General features: G+C 41.0%; 2 protein-coding genes across 2 annotated transcripts; one reads left to right on the top strand and one right to left on the bottom strand.

Moving 5' to 3' along the window:
- Positions 1 to 4,517: 4,517 nt before the first annotated feature.
- LOC311042787 (tubulin beta chain-like) lies at positions 4,518 to 10,950 on the top strand. Its single transcript, XM_084053791.1, has 5 exons — positions 4,518 to 4,651; positions 7,447 to 7,555; positions 7,837 to 7,947; positions 9,608 to 9,852; positions 10,001 to 10,950. Exons 1-5 carry the CDS (start codon positions 4,595 to 4,597, stop codon positions 10,811 to 10,813), a joined length of 1,335 nt encoding a protein of 444 aa, XP_083909917.1. The 5' UTR covers positions 4,518 to 4,594; the 3' UTR covers positions 10,814 to 10,950.
- A 1,954-nt stretch (positions 10,951 to 12,904) lies between these two features.
- Positions 12,905 to 17,496, bottom strand: LOC311042115 (uncharacterized protein). Its single transcript, XM_084052674.1, has 4 exons — positions 16,892 to 17,496; positions 15,937 to 16,239; positions 15,138 to 15,234; positions 12,905 to 14,903 (listed from the first exon to the last, which is right to left on the bottom strand). Exons 1-4 carry the CDS (start codon positions 17,265 to 17,267, stop codon positions 14,444 to 14,446), a joined length of 1,236 nt encoding a protein of 411 aa, XP_083908800.1. The 5' UTR covers positions 17,268 to 17,496; the 3' UTR covers positions 12,905 to 14,443.
- Between the last annotated feature and the right edge of the window lie 1,334 nt (positions 17,497 to 18,830).

The following is an 18,830-nucleotide window of genomic DNA, read 5'->3' as shown; positions in this document are numbered from 1 at the left end:
CTTCAGAGCGATGTGTAGATGTAGGGAAAAGGCAAAACACAAAAAAGATTCTCTTCAAAGTATTTACTGAAAAATCTTCAGAGCAATACAAATACAGACTGGTTCCATGGAATGATTTTATCAGCTAAATTTAAAGTTGCTTTGTGAAACAGAGACTTATACTACCTATCGACTTATACTTCCTAGCACCCTACACATTTGGACCTCCTCACAGAGTATGTAACTCCGTGCATGTGAGTGTCAACAAGGCAACAAGGTCAATGAAACAACTCACACTGATGTTGTAAACTGATTCAATCATCAGATACTGTACCAAAGAAAACTGTGATCATGTGTCTGTATGCCATTAGAATACAAGGACCCTTACGGCAGTAGGGCAGTTAGTTACCCCCATAACATATATCTGACGAAGCATAATGCATTGTATATGAAAATTAAAACCTATGCATCACAAAATAATATGTTAAATGAAACCTGTCAATCCTATTCGGAGTCTGGACGGCAGTTCTATTTTTCAACTATCCATGAAAATAAATGATAAATTGTGCCTACCTGCTTGCTAAATTACATTTTATTCATAAAAAAAGTACATACCTGTAGTGCCGCTTTAACTAAAACAAGTCACAAATCATTATTTTTTAACAATTCTTGGACAATCTGAATGCATTCTCCAAACTCCTGCAAGTGTTAACATCAACCTGGAGAAGAGGATGGACCAGAAGGGGTTATTTATCTTTTCCCAGTGATCAAACTGAACTGGGAATTAGGGATAGTACAGTTTGATTGATTGAATACTTTATTATCAAGTTTGACATGTGGTACAGTCAAAAGTTAAAAGGATAACACAAAATTCCTCAGGGGCTTATTTTCATTGTGGTCCAGTGTACTCAATTCATCAGTAAAACATACAATACAATACAATACAATACAATACAATACATATCGGTAAAAGCTCCAGTAGCAGCAAAAGGTATATTTACAGAAAAAGGAGGGGTGGGGGCCGAGGTGTTCCTATGTTCTACTAAGCCCAATTGTGTTTCGAGGTCAGCCACTCTTTTAGGTTTGTTTTGAGTTTGGGTAGGGAGTCGAGATCTTGAGTAGAGTACTGTACATAAATTGGTCATGCACAGTATGTGTCATGCCAAGATTAGGCTACAGTACAGACTATTATTATGCCATTCCCAAAACAGTGGGTCTTGACTTAATGGTTAACCCAAAATTCAGGTTCAGTTAGCTTCACCATGGGTGTGAAGCTATTTGCAATCAACTGCTCTGACATAGTGTAGCAGAGCTGTTTTATGGTTATGTTTGCAGTGTATGTTATGTGAACAGGACTGGTGTTTGGGAACGATGACAATCTGTCCAGTTAGCAACCAGGAGAAGCGACAGCTGGGTATTCCTGTTTCTATTCTTTTTAGTTGTCTAGCCTCTTTGTCATTTAGTTTTTGTATTCTTGTTTGAACTTTCTTTAAATTATTCTTTGAATTAGATATTTTCCTTTGCTCTGTCATCATGCATATGAGGTTGATCAGCAGGGAGAGGAGAGTTGGAGGTAACTAGTGTAGGAGGATGCTTTCAACTGGAGTGGAGGGTTGCCATTAAATTGTTCTGTTAATGTTTTGAACTCTGTGTCATGCGAGAGTGATATATTTGATGTTTAATTTGTTCACTTTGGTGGCAGGGCTGCTGATTTGATTTTTAAGTCTCCGCATGTGCTTCCTGCCGGTCTCCACACTTGCAGGAGATCTTACTGGCATCTGCTGGCTGTGACTTGTTACAACACATATGTCACATCATTTTAGAATTATTTCAGCAGCTATGCTAGACAGAGGGCATAGGGAGAGACTGAGGATGAGAGCCGTTGGCTGTTGATTGTCTGGAATGTTTTTTGGTACATTCCTTTTTCAAGTCTGTGTTGAAGTTACAAGAGGCTGAAGAGAGGAAAAATATCTACACACCATCTTTGGCCTCTTACAGGAGGCTTCACAAGGTGGTTTGTCCTGGTTTGGCAGGTGCAGGATGTTGGGAGTGTTATGTACTGATTGGGGCAACATTGCTATCATTGACATCCTTAGAAGGGGGGTCAATAAGTTGTTCACTTGGGTTTGATGCTTTGATGCTTCTTTGGCACCTTTCCCTTCATGTGGACTGTTCCCCTATTTTCCACAAAGGAACTACTTTTCCTTTGTGGATCTACGATGTGAATTGTTACCATGTATAGATTGTTACCTGATTGTTAACCCCATGTACATACATACCTGCTGCTTATTATGCTGTGTATATATGTACATTATGTAGATATCATCTTTGATTTAGATATTTCTCCTGGCTCTCCCTCTCTCTGCCCCCCCCCCCCTTTATTTATTTCCTAGAAAACAACAAAATGATGGCGCTTGCACACGAACAATTTCACCCTCTGATTTACAACTGTAACCCTATAGATCTGACAACAAAAAATGAATCAGATTTTTGGTGACCCATTTCCTGTAGCTACCTATATACTGTAGCAAATGCTTTTTGTCATGAAACTGCTCTGCAGGGACACCTCAACACATATGTCAGGGTCGGGAAAGTGTTTGTTCAGTAACAGGGGCCTCTCTAGCTCTCTATTAAACAGAAAATAGCTACCTACATTTTCAGGTTGGGACAACAATTTTATCCATTCAGGAGTGAGACTAACACATATTTGTAGTCTGCACATAGGTAAATGATACAATGCAATATTATACAATGCAATATAACTAGCTGAGTTTACGTATGAATTCATTCATCAGGACATACAATACGATACAATACAAATCATCATCAATTGGGGAGGGGGGGCTCAACTTGCGGATGGTACTCTCTGGTGGCAAGCTAGAGGACTTATCTATAGGTCCATGTTGCAATTGTTGAACAGTTGCTCTGGGTGGTTTTAAATAAGGATAGGGAGTCACAACGTTTGATGGCGGTAGGACATTCCACATTTTGGTGGCAGAACTAGTAGAAAATTACACTGGATGAGGGCTCCAGCTAGGGTCCTCAGTGCACTCTTATTGATAAACAACAGCTTTAGTTGCCAGTTATTTTGCAGAATTAGAATATGAATGACAAAGTTACAAAACATACATTAAATGATAAATGATGATGTATTATTATAGGTTAAGCTAAAACGTTAAGCTTAAAAGTTAAACAGAAAACAAATAAATCATGGCCACCTTTACAAGCTACAAAATGAATGTGATGAACACATTAACTCCAATAATATGATTGTGAAATGAGTGAATGAGAGTCAAGTCAATTTTTTAAATATATTATAGATAATATAAAAAATAATACATACATTATATATGTTTTTACTTCCACATTAGTATTTTTACAAAAACAAGTACTTCTCTCTACACTGGTTCTTTACATACTCATATCTAGTGAATGGGACACATTTTCACCTCAATTAACAACTTGGCTCTCAGCCCACCTACAGTAACTGCGTTGAGAGGTCCACCCACAAGAATTTTTGTTCCAATTCTTAAAAAACCTTATGGGTTTACGTATGAAAGGCATGTACATTTTGAATTTTGTGTGCTGTGTGGGCACAAAAGGGGGCATGCCCATATATAGACATACTGATGAGGGGTCTCCATATATGGGCATAAAAGGACAAGGACTGACAGATACAGAGATCTCCATATACAGTCTATGGGCATATCGGATCGGCGGTGCAACGTAGATGTGACTCTAGATGTGAGGGCCGCGTAGCGCCCCGAACCTCTAGTATATGTATCTAGATAATGTATTGGTATTTACAAATTGCCAATATTTGGCATAAAGGCCACTGTGGCCTTAGAGCATATCATTTTTTGAGGGACATACTGTACTGTATATGGTGCATGGTCCCATCAGTTTGGCCTTTATGGCCTCCATGACATTCCTGCTCTTTGGCCTCCAGGCTCCATTTGTTTATTACTGCAGACACCCCTGTAAGCAGGTGACCTGATGAAAATGATGAATAACAGGACATTCACAGCCAGTAAGACTCTCATCATGGACAGCCAAGCATCACCAGACACAGGGCCATTAGAGCATAGTCTCAGTAAAAGATTCTTGAAATATATATTTGCTGCTCCATGCAAAGCTTATGCCCCGATTTCCTTAGCATAAACAAACAAATCTAATAAAATATATCTGTAAATAAATTATATAGGTATTTTTATTTTCAATATATTTCTTTATATTTATTCATATATGCATTTTTAAATGTATATTCATGATGTTTTGCATTTGTTCGTAGGTGTTTTTATTTATTCAAGTATTATTTATTTATTTATTAGACGAGCCCCCTCTGTAATTTTCGGCACCGTCGTACGGCTCTGGTACATCCTAACCCCGCCTAATAGCTCTGGGGGTCATCTCCTCTGAGCCAATCCCAGTCCACAACTGCGGGGACTACAGTTGGCCACGCCCCGTCTCAACCACAGCCAGAGATATAAAGGCTTTGTCCTCCCTCCTAGATGCGAGATATTGGTCGGCGGCCGGTCGTGGTGTGGAAGCATCCTAGGTGTCTGTCTTCGTTCTGTATCTGTTCTTCGTTGTTCAAACACTTTTTACAATCACAATGAGGGAAATCGTGCACATCCAGGCAGGCCAGTGCGGTAACCAAATTGGTGCCAAGGTAAGGAAGAGGTTACCCTCCCATTTAGGCTATAACATATATATAAATAAATGTTAACTTTTCTTCCAGCTGTTGATACGTGTCAGAAAAGAGCATTTGATTAATTTGTCTTATTCTTTGATTCTGGGAATAAGGCAAAGCTGGTATATTTTCCTCAGACACATATATTAATTTAACACAGTAGATTAAGTAAATATTAAATAAAGTGACAGCCAGTGACTTGAGCTGTCACTGTATTGTGTAAGCTTTTGCTCTGCGGTAACCGGGTGGATGGATGGGGCCAGTTTCAGTGTTGCCATATTTTGAGAGAGAAACAAGCAACAAGTCTATGAAAACAATGCGATGCGACGCGTTGTGAGATTGTAGATTTGCTATTAAAAATATATAGGTATATATTGAAGACATTTTGAAAACATGTGGAATATTTGAAACATTTTGACAACACAAATCTTGTGAATGGGGGGTTCCTGGCATAAAACATTTCAGTTGAGGAGTTATAGGGACAGTTATAGGGACAAATAATTTGGGGGTCCATGTTTGAGAACCACTGTTTTAAATAATGATTCAAATATATTTGGGAAACAAGCTCAAATAAGCAAGTACACTTTAGAAACAAGCCAAAAAAACGCAACCCGCAACTACCAATATTTACAAGCAAGTTAACTTTACAGCAAAACAAGCCCAAAGTCGCTTATAAGTGGACATGGCAACAGTGGTAATAACAGTAACGTTCTCTAGTCTCCACGGGTTTTGTTCACACTACGGACCGGGTGCGTGTCTGCATTTCGACAGTAGGGATTCATTCAGGCTGACCTCAAGACAAAAAGTCCGGAGAAACCAGCCTATTGTTGACTTGTCAAGGTCCGTCAGACTGTCAGTGTATGTAGCGCTGCCCTGGTCCCTTTGTCTGCCACAAGCTCCTATTATTGCTGTTTAGGACAACAATGTGAGTTAGAATATGCGTTCCAAGTCATTTCACCTCACAATATTGGTGGATCAATATCCTATATCGATCACGATAATTATTAATGTAGACTGCGGATGTACAGTAAGCGCTCTATTAGTGAGGGGGACGGGACAGGGGAAGGGTGGGGCAGCCTAATTAACAAAGACACTATTTTCCCTTTTTAAAAGGTGCCATTTTGCAATGGATATCATGTTTCTCATAAAGTAGAGAAACACATTTATAACAATCGTTTTTACTAGATGTTGTCTTTGTCATCTTCCAGTCTACTGGTAGGATAGTTTGTTTTTCAGTCTACCAGAAGCCTCAGTGAACAATATAATTATACACATAGTCTGTCATTATGGATCATTATTTTTTCCCCTTCTTTTATATATATATTTAGGCCTAGCTGATGAGCACTATCAATGGCCAACATAGAACATACTGTATGGATGAGCCGGGTAGCCAAGCATCTTTAGCCATTAGGTAACCACACTTTTGCAAGGCCCTGTATTACAGGATGCATCATTATCCCACAATCTGTGCTGACAGAGATTGTCCAGGAAAGTGGGGTCTGACTTTATAATCATGTCTGCTTTCCTCTGCTCACTAAACCAAATTAGGGATGGGGTGGGGGAGGAACAGGGGAAACAGCTGATGCCCAGTGTGGGTGAAATCACTGGTCTCTACTGGGCTGACTTAATTTTCCATTACTGAAGAGAAAGAAACGCCCCAATAGCAGAACAAAGACCATGTGATAAAGAGTTCATGTACTACCACTATGTACTACTTTTTTTTGTAATTTCAAGGTATCTGCATTGAAAATGAGAACTGTTGTCTATCACTGTATATCAAGGCCCAAGAAACTGCAATGAAAATGTCACTAGTGTCTTGTATTGAAGATGTATTGGGGTCTTTGTCAGTACGGTGTTAGAACAATACTATTGATAGCCCCCCCCCATCCAATCATATCCAGTGGATATGATTGACAGGCTTGCTGGAGTGCTAGTGTAGTAAATTAGGGTCAGGATGTGGCATTGCTTCCTGCTTGTCCCCATTATTTCACTATGATTACTGCCCCGATCTACACTTTAGCTGTCCATAGTTTGCCTCTGACTCTGTTATTGTTTGTCAATTGCCATCTCTCTCACCTCCTCCCAGCACTTTGTGTAGTTATTGCCATCAGATTAAGGTCTCTACTTTCTCCTTAGATGGTTTTAATAATGTGCAGTGATATTATGTTGTCTACAGCTGACTCCACTCTCTTAAATACGGAGCTGAAATACAGCCTGCTTATCCAGATTACTCTAAATCCCTTCCTTAATGCTGCTGTCCACAGAAAATCACAGTGCATACATATAAATGCATGCATGCCTGCAAATGGTTGCCTGCACGTCAGCAGTCACACCAGCCCCTATGAGAAAAACACATGAAGATCCAAGTGTGGTCTTTTAAAGAGTGAACACGATGTGAATACAGATCTTAAGACAATCGGCTTCTTCAGTGTGGTGTCAGTGTGACCGCCTGCAAATAGAGTTCATTTTAAGTTTTGCCCCGGGACTGATCTATAGATCCTTTGTGCTTTCTCACTTGCTTTTTGAGTCTGAAAGAACCATTCACCGCTGTCAACACAGCCTATGAATATGGAAATATACAGCTGTATCGGTTTCAATGGTTAGATGATGTTAGCAGTTATTTTTCTCAGAACCCCCTAACCCTAACCTCAATAAAAACAAAGTCACTGCTGTTTTCCTCATCTAGTCCTCCTTCCAGTAAACCACATGGCTAATGGAAAGATACTTTCAGTGTTAGTAATTGTCATGTGATACCTTCCATGTTGTGTCTGTAGTTCTGGGAGGTAATCAGCGATGAGCATGGCATTGACCCTACTGGAACTTACCATGGCGACAGTGACCTGCAGCTGGACAGGATCAGTGTTTACTACAATGAAGCTACAGGTAACCACAACCTCTGACACTTGGTACTTTATATAAAAGAAAGTCAAAGTCAAGGCCATATTAAGCCTGAGTTATACTTGGTTGTACGCCGTGTCATGCACAGAAAATAGCCGATCTACAAGCACTGCGACGCGTTGTGAACTTGTAGATCGGCTATTTTCGGTGCACGACACAGCCGTGCAAGTATGTATAAATCCCTCATTACTGTCTACTCCCGTCAGAGATGTTTGCTTAGTCTTGTCTGCTGATGGCTACTTTCTCCCATTCTCTTTCTCATGGAGGAGGTAAATATGTACCCAGGGCAATCCTGGTGGATCTGGAGCCAGGTACCATGGACTCTGTGAGGTCTGGGCCGTTTGGGCAGATCTTCAGACCCGACAACTTTGTATTTGGTGAGTGGAATGAAAACTTAAGGATACAGGACAAATAATATGTTCCTAAGAAAAATACCCCAAAGTGCATGTAAAACATGTATTAGTGTCTACACTACAAATAAAATAAAAACAATACACTATAGAGCTCACAAATGAAATAAAAATAATACACTATAGAGCTACACAGCGACCGCCCACGTTTTGACCATGTGCTAATGCCAGAAGAGAATTTCTCATTAATTTACTCCATACGTCTGGAATCAAGTCAGCCAGTGAATGTGATGAATCATGACCATAAAACATTTGATTAGGGACGAATTGGGAAAACGCAAAAAAGGCGAAGGCACAAGACTGTGTACTGTAATAAATCAGTGTTATTGAACACCCTTTACGTTTGTGTGTGGGTTTTACAAATTTGTAAAAAGCGCTTCTGACTAAACCTCCTAACTCCATTGGATCATCAAACTGTCGGTCAAACCAGAAACCACCTAACTCCAACTTGTGGAGAGTTGTTTTTGCCACCATTGATTAGAATGACAAAGTCAGACGGAAAATAAACTCCACATTAATGCTAAAAAACCATATAACTCCACTTGAGCTGTATTTAGGCCTTTTTTTTTGGCTTTATTGATATTACACAGTAGAGAGAGACAAGAAACCGGGAGAGAGAAACAGGGAGTGACACACAGCAAAGGTCATCAGGCTCGGGAATCGAACTTGGGACTCGCTGTTAGGCTGCATTAGAGCATAGACTAGAGCCTATATACGGTATGCGCTTAACCACTAGGCCAGTGGTGCCCCAACTGTATACATATTTTAAGAATGGAGGAACTACTCTTCCCATAAATGATAAACCACTGTGCACACCTTTCCAATGCTTCCAACCAAAGGATAATTTAGCTTGCTTCTTTTTAACTTTAACCGTTGTCGTTACTATCAAATAAAATACAATTTTATTTATATAGCACATTTTACAACAACCAAAAGCTGTTACAGTGTTTACATTGTACGGTGTTGTAAAATATTATAGTTGACTTTTCACTCACGTGACATTCACAGGGAGGTAACATTTCCATGGTAACATGAGCTCCACCAATCAGAGACGTTGTCGTCGTTGCTGTTGCACTTTAGGATTGTGGGTAGTATTTCTCGATGACATCGCAGATTATTCATGTTTTTCTTAAAGCTAGCTTTTCTTAATTGCATAGATACAGATGTGTGGCTTCTACAGGAGCGTATAGCATTGTTTTACAACCATGTTGCTTGTGGTAAGAGTACATTGGATTGTTATGACAGCTCATAATACAATTCTCTATGCAGAAAATTAATGGGACTTTTACTTCTGACACTGCAACAAAAACAAATGTCTGAAGCACTGGCACACACTGTATGCAGCACTTTTATATAAACTATTATGCATAAACACATTACAGTGAGTACAAAAGAATAATAATTTCTAACAAACATGATGCGTCTCAGCTTTCCCTGGGGCCCTGGTGAGAGCCCATATTTACTATATTTGACATGAATAAAGGCAACTTCTCTACTGCCACCAATGTTTACACTCCAATAATGTGGCTTTTTAAATTTACAATAAAAATCTTACATTTAAAAAAGTGATGGGTGGTTTTGAAGTTTTTGTTTTTAATTCCATTTTGTTTCTCTCCTGCTCCTTCAGGCCAGAGTGGTGCTGGAAACAACTGGGCCAAGGGCCACTACACAGAAGGAGCAGAGCTGGTGGACTCTGTCCTGGACGTGGTCCGCAAAGAGTCTGAGAGCTGCGATTGCCTCCAGGGCTTCCAGCTAACCCACTCTCTGGGCGGTGGTACTGGCTCTGGCATGGGAACCCTGCTCATCAGCAAGATCCGCGAGGAGTACCCAGACCGTATCATGAACACCTTCAGTGTGGTGCCCTCCCCCAAGGTCAGCTACAGCTACGCATGTGATTAAATGTGATGGTTGCATGATGCTAGTTTTTATTTTTGGATGCTTTTTTTTCCCTGTCATGGTTTGAATTAGTGTTCTAAGGAACTGAGAATGAATTCCTTTCTCTGTTCATTTTTGTCTCCAGGTATCAGACACAGTGGTGGAGCCTTACAATGCTACGTTGTCGGTCCACCAGTTAGTAGAGAACACAGATGAGACCTACTGCATTGACAATGAAGCCCTCTATGACATATGTTTCCGCACACTCAAACTGACCACACCTACCTATGGAGACCTCAACCACCTGGTGTCGGCCACCATGAGCGGGGTGACCACATGCCTACGGTTCCCCGGCCAGCTCAACGCCGACCTCCGCAAACTTGCCGTCAACATGGTCCCTTTCCCCCGTCTTCACTTCTTCATGCCGGGCTTTGCTCCTTTGACCAGCAGGGGGAGCCAGCAGTACCGCGCCCTCACAGTGCCTGAGCTCACCCAGCAGGTGTTTGATGCTAAGAACATGATGGCTGCCTGCGACCCACGTCATGGCCGCTATCTGACCGTGGCCGCCGTGTTCCGCGGACGCATGTCCATGAAGGAGGTGGACGAGCAGATGCTTAATGTCCAGAACAAGAACAGCAGCTACTTTGTAGAATGGATCCCCAACAATGTCAAGACCGCCGTCTGTGACATTCCACCCCGCGGCCTCAAGATGGCCGTCACCTTCATTGGCAACAGCACGGCCATCCAGGAGCTGTTCAAGCGCATATCTGAGCAATTCACAGCCATGTTCCGTCGTAAGGCCTTCTTGCATTGGTATACTGGCGAGGGCATGGATGAGATGGAATTCACAGAGGCAGAGAGCAACATGAATGACCTGGTGTCAGAATACCAACAGTACCAGGACGCCACCGCTGAGGAGGAGGGAGAATTTGAGGAGGAAGCTGAGGATGACGCTTGAAGAATGCGCTGTGAAGATGAAGAGATCAAAGTCCAAATGAAGCAGAATCAAAAATGGAAAAAAGTGACCAGAGCAGTGTTAGAATTGAGAAAAGTCTAGAGCACATTAGGAATTATTTTTAATTGACTGAGAATAAATTGGCGATTGAGAATTTCTTGTCTTTGTCCTCATTGTGTTTTATGTTGACTAATGATAATGGATCCTCAGATTTTGTCTGTAATATCTTTTGAGTCATGTAAGGTTGCACTCTTTCTGAGACCAGTATATTAATGCAGTTCTCTGTTGTGGTGCACGGGTGAGACGATACCTCATGAAGCTATACACTCACTTTCCACTTTCTTAACCCATTCAATCCAGGAAAGCATCGCTGTCATTTTAGATTACATGGCTATTAAAAATAGCAGATATACAAGCTCATAGCGCAGCACAGAGTGCCACGCTCTAAGCTTGTAGATCTGCTATTTTTGAAGAATCATGAAAATGTGTGCAAATCTTTGAATATACATTTGTTGTTTTTTTTCTATTTTTTTTTATCCCACGATTTTGTAACCCTTATTTCTCACCCGTGCCAATTTTCTAAGTGATCCTGGGCACTACACTCCCCTCACCAGCCTAGGAAGGCCAGGGCCGAGCTCATGCCTCCTTCAATGCATGAGAGCCAACTGACCTTCTTGTCACCTGACAGGAGGGAGTTTCCCTGGTTGGACGTAGCGCGTGGAAGGAACACGTTATTCCAACCAGTTCCCTTCCCCTCCATCAGGCGCCCCGGCTGTCATGGGGGAGGAGTTTAGTGACCAGGATTACTACATGTTTTTGTGAGGGTATCAACTACCCTGAGAGACACGGGGAGAACATGCAAACTCCACACAGAGTGGGCCCTTTCGCCAACCCCACCTAGGGTATGGGCGCTGATGACGCGGAGGAGGAGACACGCCCCCAGCGCCCACAATATACATTTGTAAAATATTTTGTTCCAGGGACTTCCGGAAGCAAAGATTTGAGTTACAAATGTTCCCTTTAAAAATAATATATGTATTCAAAGATTTGCGCACGATTTAAAAAAAAATAGCAGATCTACAAGCTCATAGCACGGCCCTCAGTGCCACGCTATGAGCTTGTAGATCTGCTATTTTTAAATAGCCTAAGTATAAAATAATGGTTATAGCTAAAATCTAAAACTGACAGATGCGTTCTCGGATTGAATGGGTTAATACTAATCAGTTCAGTTACTAGATAATGGGTCGTTTTGATACTACAAATTAATTTGACTACAGACAGGAAGTCTGTTGTATAATTACTTACTACTCACTGCACATAGTATTCAACGAGCACTGGCAAACAGAAAAGCAGGGTTGTTGCAGCTCTCACAATATGATGTGCATAGTTTAGGTCCACCGATCCACTTAAAAGGTGAGTTTAAGGCTAATTACTCTATGATCACCAGGTATTTCTATCTTGATGGAAGCTGTTTTTTAATAAGAGTGCTTATCAAGCAATGAGTTGCATAGACCATTACCATAACTTCATGTTATTAATATCTTGCACCCAATAAAACAGAAGAGATTCTGGAACTGCAATCACTGAGACAATATTGGTGTCTGTTTGCTTCACTTGCCACTTATCCAAAAACCACACTTAGTGTTTTAAGGATGATATTGATAGTCTGTTATCAGTAGAATTAAATGAAGTACCTGCAACTGGCTACTAAATATTCAAATGTTCTGTGCAATTAAGAACCTGTGTGGATAAGAGCATCTGCTAAATTCCCAATTAACTCACTGAGTGCCAGGATTGACAGAATTATTTCAGAATTGATTCTGAAAAGTGCCAGAGTTTTTTTCACAGAAAACAAAAAGTGCTTAGGAAGCGAGATACAGCCTTTTTCAGTTCTAAGTTAAACAAGGAGTGGATGGAGCTGCACATCTTCAGATGATGATATCTTGGGTTCTGAACATGTATTTAATTTTTTTTAAACTATTTTTTCAAAAACACGTCAAACACGTTAATGGCACCCAGCGCCATAGCGGTAAAAACACGTGAAACACGTTAATGGCACTCAGTGAGTTAAATAACTGAAATTCAGACTTAAAGTAGAACTGTTAGAACTTCAGTTTAATTTGGCCTATCTGTGAGTGACCATCAAATGTAGTCATATTTTGTACACACATGCGTGGAACATAATACAACAAATCACTCAAAAATAAATACTTCAGTCAGTGGCAAATTTTAATGCAAACAGGCTGAACCCAAAAACAAAGGTGGCTTACCAGTATTTTGACTCATATCACACATTACCTACAGTGTGATTCCAGGTCTAACCCACCAGTGATAGAAGAATCACAACCACTTGAATCAACGTTTAATTATAGCTGCTGTGCAGCAGTATGTTGGGTCGGCCATTTTGGGGAGGAGATATGAAAAATAGGAAGAAAAGGAAGACATGAGGGTCAATCAGCAGAAATGTCCTGATCAAGATTATTAACCACTTAAACACTATATACTTCATTGACAATTAAGAAACCATAGATGACTTCACACTATGACATAGGCAATCACCAGGGTTGCGTGTAAAGGCAGATTTCACACTAGTGTCACAAATTCAGTTAGGTCAAAATTCTAAATACTTTTAAATTTTAAGGACTGACCAGGTCGACCTATAAGGGTCTATTTGGTTCCATTTGTATGCTCTCAGAGCTACAGACCTGTAAGAGTCCATAAAGGAGCCCTGAGGGTCCCTGGACCTCTTCTCAGCACTGTGCAGTTTCAGTGCTCTCGGCCAGCATTTTTTGGTGGAGCGCCCTGGGCACTTCAAGTAGAAAACAGTTCAAATATTGGAGGGGAGAGCCGCTCATCAATGTCACTTTGTTTCTCCTGGCTGTGTGTGGAGTATTTCCCCCTCAGCATCAGGAGGGTGGATCTACAGAAGGTCGGTGCTATGTGCTCTGACTGATAGGGGCGGCCGTAGCTTAGTGGGTTAGAAGCCATCTGGTAATCCGAGTGTCACTGGTTTGCTTCTCGGCCCCGGGCTATGTGTCAAAGTGTCCCTGAGCAAGACATTTAACCCCTAACTGCTACCCCCCTCCAAAACCTCATAACCATCTGAGCAGCCGTCAGCTTGGTGAAGCTCGAAACTTAACTTCCCCCACGTGGATTAATATAATTAAAAAGTAATAATCAAAAATCTATTTATTGCAATAGTTTACACAGATTAAAAAAAGATACAATGCTGACATTTACCACACTACATCAAAATGTTGTCATTTCTTTTCATGAACAGGAGATTCATTTAGCAAGAATTTGCTGTAGTTTACAGTAAAACATTTGAATGCACTATGAATTCAAGTTTTGAGAATTCACAAAATCTGTCTGGATCATTTGTGGACAGTAAAGAGACACTGTAGCAAATTTGGCTACCACTGTCAATCGATAAAATAAAATAAAACAATTGTGAGGGGGAAATAGGTTTACACTGAAAAACAGTGATGATATAATACCTGCCAGGTTGAAGCATGTGAACATGCGTCATCATCAGCACTACTAGCCCACACTACCAGTTGAGGACGTTTTTCATAGGACAGGACCTATGTGCAACGTTTTGTTTATTTTCATGCATGGGACTTAATGCTCTTATTAGCTACACACTATTCCTCCAAGCCCATTGTTGTTCTGCCCTGAAGTCCCTTCAGTTGTGTCTGTATTCTGTAAGAGGTGGTTGAGCTGGGTGGGATCTGCCTGAAGACGAGCCATTTTCCTTGCATAATACCTTCTGGATGCTGCTCTCCAGGCCTCCCTCTGCATAGTCTGAGTGTCTTTGGGCAATTCGGATATCAATGTCCTCCTCCGTTTATCCATGAAAGGGACTGGCAGCGAGCATGGAGTGCACTGAGGAATAAAGCCAGAAGTGCACTGAGGAATAAAGCCAGAAGGGCACTGAGGAATAAAGCCAGATGGAGATGCGTGTGTCGTGGGCGTGTGTTGTCGGCCCACTTTTCGGGCATAATAGCGTCTGGAAGCAGCTCTCCAGGCGGCTCTCTTCTGCCTCTGGGTCTCTTCTGGCAGTTCAGACATCGGTACACTCCTCTTACAGTTCCTGGGAAGAGACAGGAAGTCAGTATGTATACACCACATACATGTACGTAGATCCTAAATGGTAGCAAATTCTGGCTTTGATATTGTTATACAACCATGGTGGCTGTGTCTAGACACCCGCCCCCAAAGAGCTTATTTTGCTTTACATTATTCTACCACTGTTGCAAGCCATCAATCAATAACAATACATTGTCACAATTCCAGTCAAACATGTAAAGTTGAAAAGCCAGCTTACCGAAGTCGTTCCCTCTCCTTGAAGACACGATGTTTTTCAGGGTTTGCATATAGTTTCTCCCTGAACTTCTTTAATCTCTCTCTGTTTTCCAGTCTTCCTAGAGGGGGAAAAATGGAACGGCTCACAGTACAGCATGCACTCACTCCATTGCCAAGTTTCTTTTTAAACCATGCCACTTTAACCACGCCCCCATGTTTTCACCTGCCTTCCGTAGTGCCATCTATATGCATTGCCACTTTTTCTTTTATACTGGACTTTGTATATTTGATTTGACTGTTCCTTCCTGTCATTTGACCTGTTCTGTGTTATGTTCCCTTCTCTCATTCTCTCTTCCCTATTTTAACTCTTCCTGTAACTGCAATGGTAAGAGCTTGATGAAGCAAAATTACACCATTTTGTATCCCATCCATTAAACTTTTTTAAACCCGTTATATCGTGTGACAGGACAATGAAGTTTGATTCATGAACACAACAATGGTGCCCTGAGCAACAGAGGGGATTGATAGTTAGACACAGAGCTGGGAAATCTGAGTTAGCCACTTAAACCCTCTAGACATTTGGCCGAGTTGACTCTGTACTTGGATCGCTTTTTTCAGTCTACACTAAATCTCTTTGCCAAAAATAGCCGATCTACAAGCTCACAAGCTACAAGCGTTGCGAGATTGTACATCTGGGATTCAAGTGGTAAAAGAATTATCAGGAAATACTCAAAACTCTATATTCAATCTCTTCTCTAAATCCCTAAAAAAAAAAAAAAAATCCCTAATTGCCCTGTGAAAAAGAAATGAAGATAGCTTACTTTTTATGCTGGGAATCTTGTCATTCTGATGCAAATCACCTACAGTTTCCTGGTGATCGTCAGTATTGTGCTCACTCATCTCCCATTTAATTAAGACAGCCTGAGTGTCAATATCACAAGGTTCTTCCTTTACTATTAGGCTGCTTGTTGATATGGACAGGTCACTTGGTCCCTCTGGTACAACTGGAGCCTCCACAGAGTTTGAGACACAGATCTGTTCAATGCTCAGGCTGTTGATAGATGAAGAGAAAGCCAGCTCATGGCTTTGAGAAGAGATCTGCGAAGGGGTTCTTGCAAAAAGGCCTGTTGTGAATGGACAGGAATGGAGGGGTAATTAAACCAGACACGTTTTGACCAGTGAATCATATTGTTGCATGTGTTCTCATATGATCTACTATCAGTGGCGTAAAGTAACTAAGTACATTTATTCAAGTACTGTACTTAATTACAATTTTGAGGTATTTGTTGTACTTTACTCAAGTATTTCCAATTTCCAATACTTTTATACTCCACTACATCTCAGAGGCAAATATTGTACTTTTACTGCACTACAATTATTTGAAGACTTTAATTACTTGTTACTTTGTAGATTTTGATTATAATTACAAAACATACATTAACCCCTTCAGCTCTATATACATTTCGGCCATTAGAAAATAGCCGATCTACAAGCTAGATCTGCTATTTTCAAAAGATTGTTATACATTTGAAAAATTGTGAAATGGGACATTCTGCATAACGAGTACTTTGTGCTTTTGATACTTTAAGTACATTTTGATGACAACACTTTTATACTTTTACTCAAGTACATTTTGAATTCCAGACTTTTACTTGTAAGTAACATAGTATTTCTACATTGCAGTATTTATACTTTTACTTAAGAGTTAAGAAAACAAAACAAAAAAGTGAATACTTTTCCCACCACTGGATCTACTGTTACACAGTCAAATCTTACATGAGATGTTCATCTCGGACTCTTGCCCTCTTGTCATCTCGGTGTCAAAGTTGATGTCTCCCATCATCTCCTCCTGAGTGTCAGAATGCTCTCCACCGACATGATGACCCACTTCATCTCCGAACAGTCCACAGCTGCATCCGTCCTGTCGCAGTAACTGCAACTCATGTTCGACATCCTTCGACCTGCACTCCAGCCGTTGGATCTCTTTGTCCCTGTCGGCCACCATCCTCTGGTATTCGTGCGTCCTGGCGGAGTTGACGCTGTACAACACGTTTATGATGGAATCTATGGCTATTCTGATGGCATTCTCCATCACGAGAACTTCGTCCTCACGTAGATCTGGATGCATGGTTCTGTTCCGAATGATGTTCATAATGAAAACAACAACTGTGTCGTTTACCAAGCTAGGGTAGCTACTAGGCACCACTTAGATAATAGTGCACCACACTGAGCTAATTTGAGTAAATCACACTGGATTAGTTAAAAAAACTAAAACGCCGAATACCTGGCTTTCGTACTATATCACATACAGGATTGGCAACAATACAACAAGAAAACAGGGCCAGATTCTCATTCTTCATAACAACAAAGATGGTTAGTAGGATGCCGCTTCCGGTCTTTCTTCCTCTTTCTCATCACATTTATTTTGGTGCCGTCTCTAAAACAGGAAGCCACAGCGCTCTCTAGTGGTTGAATGTGTCATCTATATAGGCCTATAGTTGTTTTCATGCATGTTTTACCTCAGATATTGTCCTCTAGTTTCATATCCATTTGAAAGTTCTGCCAGAAAACGGGTGTTAATTGTCAAATACCTCCAATTTCCACAAGCTGCACACGGACGACTTTCTGTACGGGCGAGGGGCCTGAACTTGAGTGAAGGACCGAATGTATCAAAACTTCCTCTGATCACCACAAATGACATCACACATTGACACAGGGAAGCACAAACGAATGGGGCACGCAATTGACAAGTGCGTTGTGGTTAGTGGGGGGTAATGAATCACACCACCTGCAATTGTGCGTCCCAAAGGAAGTTTAGATAAATTCAGTTCTGCACTCATTCCAGGCCCCTCGCCCGTACAGAAAGTCGTCCGTGTGCAGCTCGTGGAAAAGTGGAGATATTTGACTAAACACCCGTTTTCTGGCAGAACCTTCAAATGGATATGAAACTAGAGGACAATGTCTGACTCCAAGTCTTATGAATTCATTATTGGGTGAGTACAGACGGAGTTTAGAGCAGTTTTACAGCGCGTAGATCGTGCTGCTCACGACGCGGCGGTTAGAGCAACCTATGACTGTGTATTTGGAATACATGAAAAGGGGAGGCAGACATTCTACTCTAGGGCTTTATTTGCGAGAGACGGCTCACGTTACACAGTCTTGACAGCCCATACTTACAAACGATGTTAAACTCACCAACATTTCAGCAGTATGGAAAGCTTAAATGATCCTCTTTCTATGAGCTACTTTCTGTCAATAAATTCCGTGCAGGTGATGGAGTTTGGAAGCGCTCGTTTTCAATAACGCAACGTCCTGCTGCCTCCTGCAATATTTGCAATTTCGAAACCTGCACGGAATTCACGGAATTTATTGACAGAAAGTAGCTCATAACATGTCTACGGTGGATTTTTATGAAACAAAAACTTTGCAGATAGAAAGAGGATAATTCAAGCTTTCCTTACAGCTGCAATGTTGGTGAGTTTGTTGTTTAATACAATCAGATAGGACTTTTCTGTTTGGATGTATGGGCTGTCAAGGGCAACTCTAGATTCCAGGAATTAAAAATAGAATCTTAGAGTTGCTTGTGGCTAGTTTTACCCTACAATTGTATTATTATTATTTAATTACATTTTTTATAACACCACTTAATGTCAACACCTAAACCAGTGTGAACCAGCCTAACTTAGCAATGTGTGCTTGAAGTTCCTTGATGTAT

The sequence above is a fragment of the Gymnoscopelus microlampas genome (assembly GCF_963454915.1).
Source record: "Gymnoscopelus microlampas genome assembly, chromosome: 3".
In the NCBI taxonomy this organism is placed as follows: Eukaryota; Metazoa; Chordata; class Actinopteri; order Myctophiformes; family Myctophidae; genus Gymnoscopelus; species Gymnoscopelus microlampas.
Note: the sequence above shows the minus strand (reverse complement) of the source record. Positions and strands in the feature narration are given on the sequence as shown.